The sequence below is a fragment of the Falco rusticolus genome, chromosome 4 (genome assembly GCF_015220075.1).
Source record: "Falco rusticolus isolate bFalRus1 chromosome 4, bFalRus1.pri, whole genome shotgun sequence".
Classification (NCBI taxonomy): Eukaryota; Metazoa; Chordata; class Aves; order Falconiformes; family Falconidae; genus Falco; species Falco rusticolus.
The window spans coordinates 106,324,586-106,339,822 of record NC_051190.1 but is presented as its reverse complement, the minus strand read 5'-3'; the positions used below and the strand labels follow the sequence as shown (position 1 = coordinate 106,339,822).

The following is a 15,237-nucleotide window of genomic DNA, read 5'->3' as shown; positions in this document are numbered from 1 at the left end:
AGCAAACAGTCTGTAATCAGTGCAACCTGTGTATCAAGTAAGTATTCTACATGGCTACAACCACGTGTTCTCATTTTTATTGTGCTGGTAACATTTTTAGTGCAGTGTTTTAATACTTAATTCAGTGTTTTAATACCATAGAGCAGCAGAATAGCTGAGGTTGGAAGGGACCTCTGAAGATCATCTAGATCCACCCTCCTGCTCAAAGATATGAAAGCATATAAAAATGAAAAATAGAAATTATTTATGTAAAAATGCAGTCTAATATTTTACTGATGTAAAAACATAATATATATCAGCATATTTTTCTGTTTTAATCATCTATACCTTCACTCAGTAAAACCAGAGCTATGGAACCTACCTACATAAGTGTAACTAGAGTTCTGCTGAAAATGCAGCTCCTGCTTTGGTAAATAATAATACAATTATAATAACAAATATATGTATATAGTATATACATATATACTGTAAGTATAAGTGTGAGGGACAAGCTCCATTGATAATCACACAAAGTTCATTCCTTCAGCAAAACTGATAGTGGATTTCTTCAATAGTGGGTTTGGGTTTATATCATGGTACTTTAAAAAATGAAACAATTTTATTCACTTATTGATGGTCTATGTTGTCTTAGTTTCTAACCTATGCAGAATTTCTTAACTAACAAAGCTGCCAAGAGCTCCAAAAAACTATGCACTCAGCTTTTCTGTATTAGGTGTATATAGAAAACACAAACTGCATCTCAGGGGAAGGAAATTATGATGGCTTTCTTACTTAACAAGGTTATATACTTAGACTTCTGCTGACAGATTCACATGCCAGGACACAGCTTCTTGCCCCGAGGTCAAATCATGCAAATCCCCTTCACAGTTACTGTAGTTTGCTGTCTTCCCCAAAGTTTTAACTCTGAATATGTCTAGGGGCCAGATGAGTGCTCAATTTGCACTTTTTTTTTTCCCCTTCGGGGAAGAATTGGCTAGAGGTTAATCTACTGATTAAGTTGCCCCAAAAAAAGAAAAATATTCATTATCTAGAGGAAATGTTTGTGTAAGAAAATACCAAACCAACAGATTTTAAGATAGGAAACAGATTATGCCTGTACCTGCTGCCTTCTCTGTAAGGTTTATCCTGGAAGCCAGACAAAGCTGAAGTTTCTTAAAAATGCTCCACAGATATGTTGCTGTCCTCAGTAAGTCACTGCTCATTAACACTCATCCCACTGATTTGGCCTCTGAGTGCTAGTTAAAGCAGGTGAGCTTCATTGGGGATGCTTGGAAATAGGCAGTTGGCAGGTAACAAAATTAATTGGGAAAGTATTTTCAAGTTCCACTTCATTGTCTTCCTCTTTTCTTTTCAAGAGCTCCTCTGAAGTTAGATACACCTATTTACATAAAAAGATAAAGTTAACAATACAAACTTAAAAGCAACCCCTCCGCAGTATCTACAACCTCCAGCTGAGGAGTCTAATTGGATATCAATCCACAGGGTCAGTCCGGCAAATATTTGTGAGTCTATGTGAAACCCTGGAGTTGCATGAAGTTAAGCATGTAAGTTTTATTGCTTTGAAAGTTGTTAGCATTCATTGTAATTTCTATTAATATTATGTTAAGCTTTACATGACTGCAATCAAACTGTAGGAATATTAGTTTTCTCCACTGTATCTTTTGTCTGCAGTAATCTGCAAGCTTTTCTAAAAATGCAGCCTGCCAGAGCAATGTAGTTGGTGCTGAGTCTATTGTCTACTTTAACGATTCCTCCTTTTGTCTGCTTTTGACATTATAGACAGTCTCTTCCTTAATTTTTTCTGAATTCTTATTGGCACAAGTTTGCTATGAAAGATGTATGTTTGGAGCAGTCTGAAACCCTATTTTCCTCTCCTGTTTTGGGAGAGGTAGAGGGAGGTAAGAATGTAGATGTAAAGATGACAAATTATACCAACCACATTTACCAGTTTTTAGATTTTTGATTTGGAGCAAGTGACAAAGAGGTTAGTTTTTGTTTCTGTGACACCTTTTTAACATGAAACGCATGTATTTCTGTATTGTTAATGAAATAATCAAGGTATAATTAAAAAATTTTGCTAATGAATGCAGTGAAATTAATATCCAGCTTTTAAAGAAATATATAAACCCTAAACTTTTAATACTAAATATAAAAGTTCATGAGAATTTTGAATCCAAGAAAGTATTCATTGGCAAAACTCTTATCCAAAGCTAACCACAACCTGCCAGTTATTGAACACTTGTCCTAACTTCACAGGCTTTAATAATTTATTCAGAAGATAGGAATAATGGAGGATAATGGCTCAACAGAAGATTGCAGAGCTCATGGCAATTCAGTTATTGGTCATCTAGGGTGAAATATTGGTGGCAGATCTGCTGTGCAGCTTTTGCTGCTCATTCAATATACTCTGCGTATGGTCAGAGAATGCTGACCTTGAAAAGCATCTGCAAAACATGTTTTCTTTATCTGTCCATTAAGCAAGGAAAAGGAATAAACCTAAGCAAACATAGGAACAAGCCAATGAACTATAGAAAGTTTAAAAAAAAAGGGGGGGGGGGGGAAGGGGGAAGCAGGGAGAGGGTGGTAAATTGCTCAGTCAATGTAGATATAAAACATTCATATCTACCCCGAGAAGCTCTTTGTGAGTGATTGAGTCTTCTGTGGTTTAAAGGATTTGTGATATTTCATTGAAAAATTTCCTGATTATGGAAAACTGAGGTCTGAGCACATGCAAGGCATTAAGCTTTTCAGCAGTACAGTAATCCCTTGTTACATAGTTGTATTTTTCCATTACCATATAGTAAATTTGCAAAGAATAGAACATATGGCATGCATTCTCAGTTTTTTTTCCCCACTCTGTCAATGCTCCTAAATGGGTTTTTCCTATTTCTAAATGCTGACTGAGAACATTAATATTCTAGTTTGATTTCAAATCCTTTCCTGAAAGGATTTAACTTGATAGCCTTTTGACTCCTCAGATACAAAGAATTATTCATATATTTTAGGACCCGAGATTTACAAGCAAATCAGTGAAATTATGTTTCTATTTTTGTTCCTACTTCTCATGAAGGCAACAGGAATCTGGCCAGTAAAAGCTGATAACATTCTTTTGAGCCCAAAAATGTAAATTTACTTACCTGGACATTTAAAATATCAAACCTGAATTTAGCTGCATTGCTTTATTTCTTTTTTTAGGATTTTGTCATTGGAATTCATCTTGAATTATTGCACAGCAAATTATCTTATTTGGCCACAACTCCCGGTAGACATTCTTCTATCTCTTCACCCTAGAAAAAATCTTCAGATCACTGGCTTTCGACAGCAAACCACCAGTGTTTTCAGATGGGGAAATGTTCTTTTTGTGCTTGTAATAAGCAATGATAAAGATTACTGAATTTTTAAGTTCCATATATTAACATACTAAACAACTACAAGATTGTAATTTGAGATTATGTACGTGGAAGAATTTGATATGAGTCTGCTTTTGGTACATGATCTATTATTGTCTCTTCTTCTGAAATTAAATTTAATAGCTGGTTTCACAAGACATAAAGAGATACCAGGGCTGAAATAAGAAATTGAATTAGGGTTTTTGACATTATTTCACATAATTCATGCTAACATCCATTTTTTTGTTTTTTTTTCCTAAGGCATAGCAGGGGAAACACCTGTGTTTTTCTTTCAGCAGCTCTTATCCTTTAAGGGTTTTATTTTTAAAAAAGACTAGCATGTGAGCTATTTTGCATCCTCTTTCTTTTTGCATAAGAAAAAAGCATTTTCTAGAAGGCTACACCAGTGTGTTGCCCTAAATAAAAGTTTTTAGCCGATCAGAAACTAGGTACTCTGGTACTACATTTTTACAGAGGTAAAGTTATGTGTGTGATAAGGTCTTTACATTTACTGCCCTTTGACTGGCTTTGTTCATGTTTTTGTTCATATTTTCTTTTTCCTTTGAGAATGGTACTTTTGCAGAAAGCAAAAGGGAGGTGCTGGAGGAGGTTTAAAAGCAAAACACTTGAGAATGCTCTCTGGTCACAGATTAGTTTCTTTCACCAACTTTCAGCTACTAAGCCATAAAGCCCAGGCCCTTGTATTGTGTGTGCAAGATACAGTGTTCAAAGTTAAAAGCAATAAATAAAGCTGCAGTGTATCAGTACAGAAACTATTGCAACACTTTATTGTGGGTTCTGTGCTATGGAAAAGATAATTTATAGGTCCAGAGTTCATCTAAAAATATCAGTTTATCCAGACTGAAATTGTCCCCAGTGGGTTAAAGGGGCTAGTTTGGGGAAATGGAAAAAGAAAGTATGATGAGTATTTTCTCCCATCACATGCTCCGTGTTCATACCCAACCTTCTTTTCTGATATCCTTTCTCCGAGGGCAATCCTTCCCCTCCTTGCAAAAAGCAACCTGCTTTCAAAAATCCCTTTACCTTTCTCTTGGTAAGGTCATAAGGCCACAAAGTGTTGCCACTAACCCTGTTTCCTCTGCAGCCAGGTTCTCCCTGCTGCAGTGGCCGGCAAGGGTGACACTGTGAGCAGGAGTATCAATGGGCAGCAGATTGGTCCTGCAGCCAGGGGACGGTGCTACGGGTCAGGGTCACCGAGCTGAAAGACCCCCCTAGGGCTGTGGGAAATGCCACAGGACATCTAGGAGACACCTACATAATGATTTCTTTGTTTCTGTTTTCAAGATATATAATCAGGATTAACACATGCTCAGGAGGAAAACAAATTTAGGAAAAATGTTCGCCCACATTACAAATGACAAGTAACTTCTAAAGCCTTCAGCAGGCAAATTCATATTTTCTAAGATCTTTGTGAAGATGCTAATGTTTGGGATTGGCTTGGAGCTTTTAAGGCTGCTACTTAACATTCATATCGCACCTGTGCCTAGAAGCCAAGCAAACTGATACCCCAAAATTAATCTTCTTAAGCATACGTGCAAAGTGGTCCATTAGTACTTCCTAGATATGACTTTAATATTTTAGTACATCTCCAATTTCCTGTTCTCGTGAGTCTTGAAGGAGATGGTATTTCTTCAATTGGCATAGATGACAGTGCAAGATGGGAGATTTCAGTATCTGAGATCTCATCCTCTGCTAGTATTATCTAGTACTTTAACTCAGGAAGAAAACAGCTGTTTTTTTATTTAAATAGCTTAATTATTGCAGTTGTTCTGTTTGGCAGTTATTAAAGTTATTGCTAAACTTATTGATACACCTGCTACTGGCTTGGCTATTGTGCAGTAGGATTTCTGCTTACACAGACTTAATTATCATATATTTGTATATTATACCGCTACTAGTACCCTCACTTTTATCAGCAACTACAAAAAAGTTTTCAGGTTAACCCAAAAGATTTATGAAGAAGAAAGAAAAAAAAAAAAAAAGCAACCAAAACCCCACAATTATTTTTTCCAAATCTATGCCTAAATTTTTTGTATTTAGGAGTTCTGAAGACTTTTATAAAACAAATGGGGAAATCACAGTGACTTCCAGAAAGGCTTAACTTCTACCTGAGTCTAGAGAAAAATAGTTGTGCTACATGTTTAAACTTGATGGCTGTTATGTACTTTTTATCTTGACATGTGTGTTTAGGAAAGCTGAAAATCACTTCTGAAAATTCTATCTGGCAGACTAAAATTTTCCTATAAATACAGCATATGGGCTGTCAGAGACTTGCCTGTGGTCAAAGTGTGGACATTCAAATAAACAGCAGAATTTTCATAACAGATATTCAGCGTTTGATAGACTTTATTACAGGTAGTTACACATTAAACTTGCATGATTTTTTTCTTCTTTTTTGTTTTACTTTGTTTAATCCAAAAAGGAAAAATATCACCTTGAATAGATGTTAGGCATGTATCTCCCTCAGAAAGAAGCCCACTTGCATTTCATCACTGCCTTTGAAAATTCCCCAGAGATGCTACAGTTAGTTAGATCATCTGTATGTAAGAGTTTGGCTGGCACAGGAGGTAAAGCTACAGAGAGGCAGGACCAAAGCAGAGCAGTGTTCCTGCACGGGACTCCCTCAAACCAGCACGGAAACCCACCAGGTGTACATTCACCCATCTACATTCGTTCACAGGTTTGGAGCTGTGACCCAGATTTTTATTAAAATTTTATTTTTGCAGGAACTATATTTTTAAGAGCAATAAAACATATTTTTTTTCCTTCGCAGCATCTGTTTCCAAGGAGCGTCTTTAGTTCAGTGCTATGTCACCATTTAATTAAATACAGCTATTTTATCATCTTGTATCAATATAAATGCTTTCGTTTATATATTTGTATGCTTTTGGAAGCCAATATTGTGCAGGTGTACATATTTGCTACTTTTTAATTCTGTTTTGTTTTTTCAGGTAATATCAAAACTATCAAACAAGTCTACGCTATCTCAGGTATGTTAGCCACATTTTAAATATGCCAAGCTTGACTTTGAAGCATGTACATAGTTATGGCCAGAGCGAAGCTGGAAAAACTCCAACTGAATTCTGTGGTTTCAGAATAGCTTTTAAATAGCATCCTGCAGACAGTTCTGCCCCTGTCCGTTTTATGAGTAACAGCTTATAATCTTCTCTTCCAGGTGCTGGATTTGGAATATCCTACTATAGCACCTGCATTTTAAATACACGTTTACCCAAGCCAAAGTTTTGAATACGGGTAACACTTGTTCCCTTTATAGGCTGTATTGGTGCCAGATCCTGTACAATTTGATCATCATGACAGCCTTCAGATGGCTATTATGTTTGACAACAAAGATATTATATTTTATATAGACAGGTTTTTTGACACTGTTTTAAATTCTTACCTTTTCAGGTAATCTCAGATGGAAAGGACCTAATTCACTAAACCTGTCAACTTATACTAAGAGAAAAGCATTCACTCAGCGGGTGTGCTGTAGCACACAGCAAAATTAAACCTATGCTGCAAAACATTGAGACAGATACTAATAGGGGCTTAGAACATTTGGATATATTCCCCAAACCTCTATTTCCACCCAGCCAATCTTACTTGGCCTGAATGTGGGAAATTTGACTAATACAAGCTCATCTGAGGTATTTCTATCTAAAGTTAGCAGTGCCTTAATCAAGCTTGATTAAGAGTAGACTGAAAAAAGATAAATAGCACCCTTTTCTGAAACCATGAAGTTGCATTTGGCTGTATTCTTCATCGAGATGTGTGGAGTTTGTTAATTTGACCAGGAACCTGATTCTGCCTTAGTCCATTCACTTACTACCAATAAATACAGTAAGTTGTGCTATGGAAATAAATTGAACTATTTTTGAATTATGGCCTGATCCTGACATGACTTCCATGTTGGCATATCTTGGCACTCATGGCCAGTGTATTTTGTTACCATGAAACAATAACAAAAAATAAATTGCTCTCTTACACTGTGCTTTAATTAGTACATAAAGTACAGAGCCTGGTCTGTGCTGCCTCTGAATTCCCTTGGTTCCAACACCAATCATTCAAATTGCTTTTTTTTAAAAAAAATGCTTTGCTTCTCAATGACTCAATTCTGATGTTGACACTGTCACACCACTGATGCATTAACAGGGCTTTGTATAAAACGAAAAATCTGTCTACTATCCCAGCAGTGGTTTCAGTTACAACTAGGAAGGATATAGATAATGTTTGGGCTTGAGGTGAACTGGTGTAAGTGCTATTTATACTTTAGAAATGGTTCCATATGAAAATGTAGAATTATATGAATTACCAGCCTCAGTTCTTTCCCATGGTCTACCAGGAGTCTGGCAATGTAACATTCAAAAGAAATAATGCCTCGGTAAAGCAAGATTAATCTACTCAAGCATACACATGGCACAGGCTTGTACAGAGCTAGTCCTGTAATCTTTCCTGATAACAAAACATATTGCAGTGGGTTTACTGGCCATATCAGTAGTGACCTCTTCTGATTTGTTTGTATTTTTCTCATGTATGCACATACAGCCATAGTTGAGGAGGGAAGCTATGGAGGAGTTCCAAAAGACCTATCTCTAATGAGAAATGAAAGCTGTGCTAGATCTGTGTTTGTTTCAGGATGACTACCAGAAGAAATTGTGTTTCTGAAACATCATGCTCTGAATTTTGTGCTAGTGTGTATTGTCTGTCATTTTAGACAGAGCTGAAGGGAAATGGAAATATAAAGAAGAGACTCCCTTCAATTGTGGAAGATGAAGATGAAGAAGAAGAGGGAGAAGAAGAGAATGGCATCCTTTCACCAATCCATACAAGAAACACAAATTGCTCTCAGCAGAAGAATGCTGGAAGCAATAAAACCCACCTAGGGAGAAACTTGAAGCAGTTGGCCTCAGGAACGGTGCCCTTTCATTCACCCATCCGTGCTTGCAGTTCAAACCCCTCAAGAATCAAACATGAAACAGAGATCCATTACTCCAGAAGGAAGGAGAAGAACCTTATGTTACACTTTTCAGCACTGACCACCGGTGGTCCACCTGACCTGAGCCCAAGGTAAGAGTTATGAATGGTTATTTTCTTCTCTATCATTTAACTCTTATTTAGAATACCATGATTGCAACACTGTAAAACATTTCTTTTTCTTTAATACTTGATACTTTTCTTCATCCCACAAAGAAGTTGTTCTCTTATTGTAGGAACGATTACACACTATGCAGAATGTTATGACTTTAGGACTTTATTGCAAAATAAAGTGTTTCTAGCAATAAAAAGGGAAAGTACTGAGCAATTATGAAAATTACTATTTGAAAAGTCTGGTGTTATGGTAACATTTTGTCCACCTATAATAATATGCATTCCCACAACAGCACTGTGAAGTATTCTGAATCCATCAGACAGGAGTTTAGAAAACAAGTAGATGATAATACAGCATAGCTGTACAAATACAAAAATTACTGGAGTAGGGCACTATAATGTAAAACTATTGCCTAGCAATTTTAGAAAACACTTAGGTTCTTTACAGTAGAGAAAGGAAACCCTATAATGCGAGTTATGTGGAGAGTAAATATGGAGTTGAGAAAATCTGGTTTGCTGTGGCATTTGGCATAAACAAAAGTCATATAATAGTCTATTGTGGCATTATTAGTGTATAATTTAAAATATATTATTTTTAATTTGTATTTTACTTGTAAGATGATTTATGTATCTTATTTCTAAATTAATGCAATGTAATAATTAACTATTACCCAAGAGTTTTGGGATCAGTTCTTTACAGAAATCATAGCTGGGTTTTTTTCACATAGGAGGAGCTACAGCAGTTGATCTTCCAGTTCAAGTTTTAGTTTATATAATTTGAAGTGTTTCACATGTTCAAGAACTTCCTTTATTCACTAGAGGCAGGATGGTAGCTTCAGCAGCTTGCCATTGCAAACATGAAATAGCCATAGCTTGACCAATATTTGTTTAGCTCTGTCGGGATATCTGTCCCTAAGGACGCAATCACAAAAAGGACATTGAAGGCTATATAGGAGTCTTTCCTCCACATCATTTATTTGATCAGTACATTTACATTTCAAACAGGAACATGATACAAACGGATTTTAGTTCTGTCAATACAGGTGAAGATGTGTGGAAAAACCAGCTTCTACAGTAGCAAAATTGAAGTACATAGTGGGTATTTTCTCATTTCTTTCATAGATCTTATATGAATTAGGTTCAGGTCAGCTATGAGTAAAGGTCATTATCATTTGCATAATAAGTAGTAATTCAGGGAGAAGCTGCCTTTCATATTTTCTGCTGAAATGTAATCTTGCTCATTACTGTTCTGAACACATTCAGCCAGGCATTGGCACCCAAGGCTGCAAGAGCAAATGTGCGACAAGTATTGTTACGTGCATTATTATTTCCTATTTTCATTCATAATTTTATAGCTGTACAATAAACCTGTCAATAGGATGGAAAATTGGCCCAAGATACGTGTGTGTTTCAGACTTTGTTTTCCAGCCAAAATGCTTTCATATTATTTCCAGAATGAGTTTATATTATTAGAACATTTAAACTGACAAGTTAAAACCCCTTTATAAAGAGCCTTAAATGTTTGTTAGTAAGTATTACAGGGAAAATAAGACCTTAATTAAGATCCTCGGTTTTGTTTGCTGTTGGACAGCAGTGTAAAGGAATGGAAAGACTGGCTTAAATGTCCAGCCAGTGCAGTTGTGAGGTGTATAGCCACAGTTTGTTGAGACTATGCTTCGTCTGCTTAAGAAACTTGTTCTGTTGTGGATGTTCCCCACACAAAGCCAACCAGAACTCTTCACTGGTTCTTCAGGTTCTTTCCTTGTACACCACAGTGAAGGCAATAAAGCTCAGAGACTGGTACTTAAATATGTTTTGGCGCTACGAATAGAAGCTAGCAACCTAGCTTCTAGGATACAGTCAGAGTCTTCCCAATCACTTTTTGGGTACTGCCTCTGAAGTAAAAGAGCACCAAAAGGAAGAAAATGTAAGCGATAATAAAGACAGTGTTGGGAGGAGACATTTATGCATTCAAATCTCCTCAGACCCACGTGCACAAGTGCACTTTAGCCCTAATTGGCTGGATAGAACACATTACGTGCTAATCTTTTCTGACTTTTTGGCTTCTAGGAGTAGAAGTGTCTCTCCAGGATAAGATTCAGGGCTGTACAATAGGTAATTCAGGAAGGGGTGAGACTTACCAATTACTTTTTTTCCCTCATTTTTTCAGCTCACTAGATTATGTCGCTCCACAGCTGGTTCCTTGTATATGAATAAGTATCTTCCCATTACATATTTCCCACATAGAAGCCTGCCTTTTGGCTCTCCAAAACTAGATATTTTTGCTAATAGGGGTTCTTTATAGTTTGAGTCTTTAAAAACTTTAAAGAATATAGCATCTATAAATTCCAAGTCACGTCTGACTAGGTATTCCCCTGTGTGCTTTAAAGGCAGTTAAAATGTTAGCGTTTTATGTAATTAGAAATCTCTACAAAACGGGATGTTGGTGTTTAAAATTTGCCTTTTGCAGCAGTGAGGCCTGATGACATTAAATAGGTTTTATAGCAAATTTCAAACAAAGTAATCGTTCAGGTTTTCAGCTGCAGATAACAGCATAGGCCACAGCAGCTAGCAGCTCTAGCACCACATTTGAGTCTCATCTCCCCCCCGGAGGGTGGTTGAGACTAGAGTGAAGTCTAGTAATATCCAGCTGGCACCATGAATACTCAGACATGGCATAGAGCCCTAAACCCACATGAAGAGCCAATAATGACAAAAATGTATGGTATGTGCACAGACCTTTAAGTTACATGGGTCTTTCAAGCCAAATACATCACAGATATGTGTTGTCTGTTCTTCCTTTCTCCAAACTTTTCCAGTCAAGAGGTTTGCTTGACAATATCCTTATTAGACAGAAAGTCTAATTTCCATCATCACAAAGTTATCACCATTGACTGAGAGGCCAAAAACTGATTGCTTTAGCCCTTCCAGTCTAGTATTTACCTCATCTGCTTACTCTTAAGACAAATTCTGAATCTTGTGCCTGGACAAAACAAGAAATTGACACTATCATGTCTATCAACTGGCTGCTTTTGCCATTGACTTTAAAACACTTCTCTTTATACCACAACGTGTTATAAATGAGAACAAAATTATTCATAATTATATATATTTTAGGAAGGTGCATTGATTCCTCCATCTGATACCAGTTTTTATATTCTTTGTACGCAGCACTTGATTATTGTATAAAATGCTGCTTTTTTTTTTTTCTTTTGATTTCGTGACACTGCAAATTGGAGGTCAACTGCAATGCACGAGTAAAAATAATGGACAAAGATGCCTTTTCTAGTATTTAGGTCCAATACCAACACTAACACAACTGGGACATTGCAGGCTCATCTACACATCTTCCTATACTCAATTTGCAAACAAGATTGCCCTGTCTGAGCTAGTCAGTTTGAACTGGATTCCAGAATAGCTATTTGCATGGCAACGACACATTTGACTGTGGTTTACAGAGATGCTTTCATAAATATATTATGTTCAGGCTTAGGCTCTGCCTAGGTAAGCCTAATACAAAAGCCTGACTGTTAGGTGCAGGAAGATTTAAACTTCACAGCATAGTGAAGCATCTTTACTTTGCATGTGAATGACAACAGATTACTTTAGATAGGAAAAGCAAACAGTGTTCAGTTCAGGTGGTGTTAGGAGCCAGAATATACTGCAGAAGCCATGAACATTTTTAAACTTAGTTAATTATGTTTGACCTCACATTCCTTCATCTAACAGTAAGTTTTATTTTTAGTGACTCGCAAGAAGTTACACCACTATGATAGCTTTTACTTTTTTCTAAACTTATTGTGCAAAATCTACCATTGACTAAAAATGTGCCCTTTAGGAGTCATTTTGACAACATAATTATGAACGTGATATTTATGAAGCTGTTATGAAACTGCTCCATCACTGCGATTTTTCTCAACAGAATTGTTGATGGGATTGAAGATGGAAACCATAATGAGGAAGGCCAAACTTTTGACTTCAGCTCTGATCAACTCAGGCAGGAATCCAGGTTATCTCCTACAATTGGAGGTGAGTTTTGCGTGGGAAAATCACTCTTTAGAGAAAACAATTTTCATAACTGCTTTTTGCTCCCTTTTGTTTCTTCAGGTCTCAAAGTGGCATAAATAGATTTAACATATATCCATGCTTTCAGTATAATTTCAGTATCACAACTGGTACTGTAGAAAAATACAACAGAGTTCTGAAGGCCATTTGTTGAAGAGTACTGTATTTTCATGCATTATATAATTTACCAGCAGTATGGTAGGACTAGCCAGGAGCCTTATGCTCCCAGACCTCTGGGCATGAAGGCTGCTAAACACAAGGACAAAATTTAACATAAAAACATTCTAATACCAAATAAGTAAAAATAAAGGCCATATGTTAACCCAGCTCTCAATTTTCGTTATTTACAGCAGCAGAAGAGTACTGAAGTACCTAGATTTTTAGAAATAAGAGAGTGAAAACCTTGAATAGCAAGAGGTTTTGGGAAGCCTTAAATGACCTACACTCTGAGAAGATTGATAAAATAGCACAGGAGGAGGAACAGAGCATGTCAACATGGGAGGAAAAAAAACCAAAAAACAAAACGGAGACAAAGACCGGTAGACTAATACTGAAGTGACAGAACTAGTGCAGCCCTGACTGTTTCTAACATCCCTCCTTTTATGACTAAACAGTCCTCAAATAGTTATGTACCTTTTGCATGGAGGCTATTAGGACACATTTTGTTCCCCTTAAAGCCAAACAGAAAAATAATAATAGAAGCTTAATTGTATCTATGATTTTTGAAATCAGTTGACATGTCACACGACACAAGAACTGTCATTTTTAGTCCTTTCTGGTTCAGACTGAAGAGACCAGTATGAATTTCAGTCTTCATACTTTTTTTACACATTATACACTGAACATTAAACATAAGATTTTATTTTTATTCGATCCAAGTGCAAACTAGGTTTAAAGTTAAAGCATTGGGTAAGTGCAAGAATAGCATTGCTGTTTCCAAGTCACTATACTTCTCTCATTTGTATGCATTTGAATTGTTTTCAGAGGCCGAAATTGGTGCTGCTGTGCTTGTTATCAAAGCAGAAGAGACCAAACAGCAGATCAGCAGGCTTAATAATGAGGTAATGAGCTTTTGTGTGGCTTGGAGAATATTAACAAGGATTCAAGGAATGCTAGAGAAAACTCAGAAAACTTGGGAATATGGTAAACGTGTGATAAATGAGTTAGCAAAACTAGATAGGGTTCCTACATTTAGGGCAGTGTGGGGCTTTTGACTCTTTCCAAGATTAATTTTCTTCATGAAAGCTATATAAAAGTTGGTGTCATGTGCTAGAGCTAAAAACAAAGTAAGGTTAGTATAGTTAGCCTATCTAATTTTCTTGGGATTTATCCTCTTATGGATCTGTCGTCTTTCCCCAAGCTGCTTCTTCCAACTTTTCTTGTCTGGGTGAATGCTATGCTTTTGGAGAATTTCCTTGAAAGAAATGCAAATTCAGTCATGTTCAAATTCACATCAAACCTGTCAAATCACCTGTGCCTGTTCAGAATGAAACAGAAGTTCATCTGTTCCTGCTCAAGCAATATGATCAGAGGAATGCAGGGCCAATATTGTTCAGTGGTGCTTTTTGTTCTTCCTTTCCTAATAACTTCAAACCTGTAATTGACTATCAATCCAACACAAAAGAGGAGACATTCTCTGGCTAAACTGTTTCCTATACCCAGCCACTGCAGTACTTTGGCTAACCAGATGAAAGAATCAGACTTTAACTTCACAGTTGTACTGCAACACTAAAATCTGTTCCCACAGACTCTGTCTTTCAGTATGAAGAGATTAGAGACAATTTCTTATGATTCCACATGAGGAAACATTTAGATAAATGCAAACACATGGTTTCACTTCTTTTTTTTTTTTCCTAATCACTTTGGTTACCAGAAACGTCAAGTTTTATTTTACTTTTCCTTCTATATTGTACACGCTTAATCTAGTTATTTTTTATTTCAATATATGAAGTATTTGGCTTGTGAACCTCTTTCATCCTGGGTCAGGTTAACTTGGTCAGATAACTTAAATGTCCTAAACCAAGAGTGCATTCATGCTTAGTTAGTCACTATGAATGCATCACCTCATTTGTATGTCAAACAGTAGAGTTCAGATAAAAGTCTCATGCCCCACTGACTACTGTTTATTGTAAAGCTTGGTGAAAGAACTCAAAAATCTCTCTAAGATGGTCATTGACAACACTATTACAATAGAAGATTAGATTTCCTATGCAATACTTCTGAAACAGACAAGTCATATCGATTCATCCCTTTTGATTTTGAAAGCAACAGCTATTTTTAAAATATGAAGATGTATTAGGTGGTTATCTGCAAGAGGCAATTGGAAAATACATTGTGCTGGGAGATGGGCTAAGGCAGGCATCTTGTGGATTAACCAGAATTTCAACTGCAATAGTTCTGGGCTTGTTGTTGCTTTTCTAGTGAAAAGCAATAAATAAATCTTGGAACAGGGCAGTATGCTAAATAAAAGAAGAAGAAAAAAAAAAAAAAAACCACACACAAACATGCTGAAGGTAATTTCCCTCCAAGAACAATCTTCACTTTTCCCTGCTAACACTATCTGAACAAAATGTTATGCAACTTGCTTGCTCACACAAACATAAGAACTACAACCACATGCAGTAAAACAGTAAAGTTTCCACACAGGGAAAGAGAATCCAAAATCTTTTCACTG

The 15,237-nt window shown here is 36.5% G+C and overlaps 1 protein-coding gene across 3 annotated transcripts in view; it reads left to right on the top strand.

The window, feature by feature from the left end:
- The window catches only part of KCNH8 (potassium voltage-gated channel subfamily H member 8), a 195,573-nt gene that overhangs the window by 168,554 nt on the left and 11,782 nt on the right, over positions 1 to 15,237 (top strand). For all 3 annotated transcript variants that reach the window (XM_037386756.1, XM_037386755.1, XM_037386757.1), the window contains 4 exons: positions 6,362 to 6,400; positions 8,125 to 8,477; positions 12,421 to 12,527; positions 13,548 to 13,624. In XM_037386756.1, the coding sequence (XP_037242653.1) occupies positions 6,362 to 6,400; positions 8,125 to 8,477; positions 12,421 to 12,527; positions 13,548 to 13,624 (576 nt within the window). The remainder of the gene's footprint in view (positions 1 to 6,361; positions 6,401 to 8,124; positions 8,478 to 12,420; positions 12,528 to 13,547; positions 13,625 to 15,237) is intronic.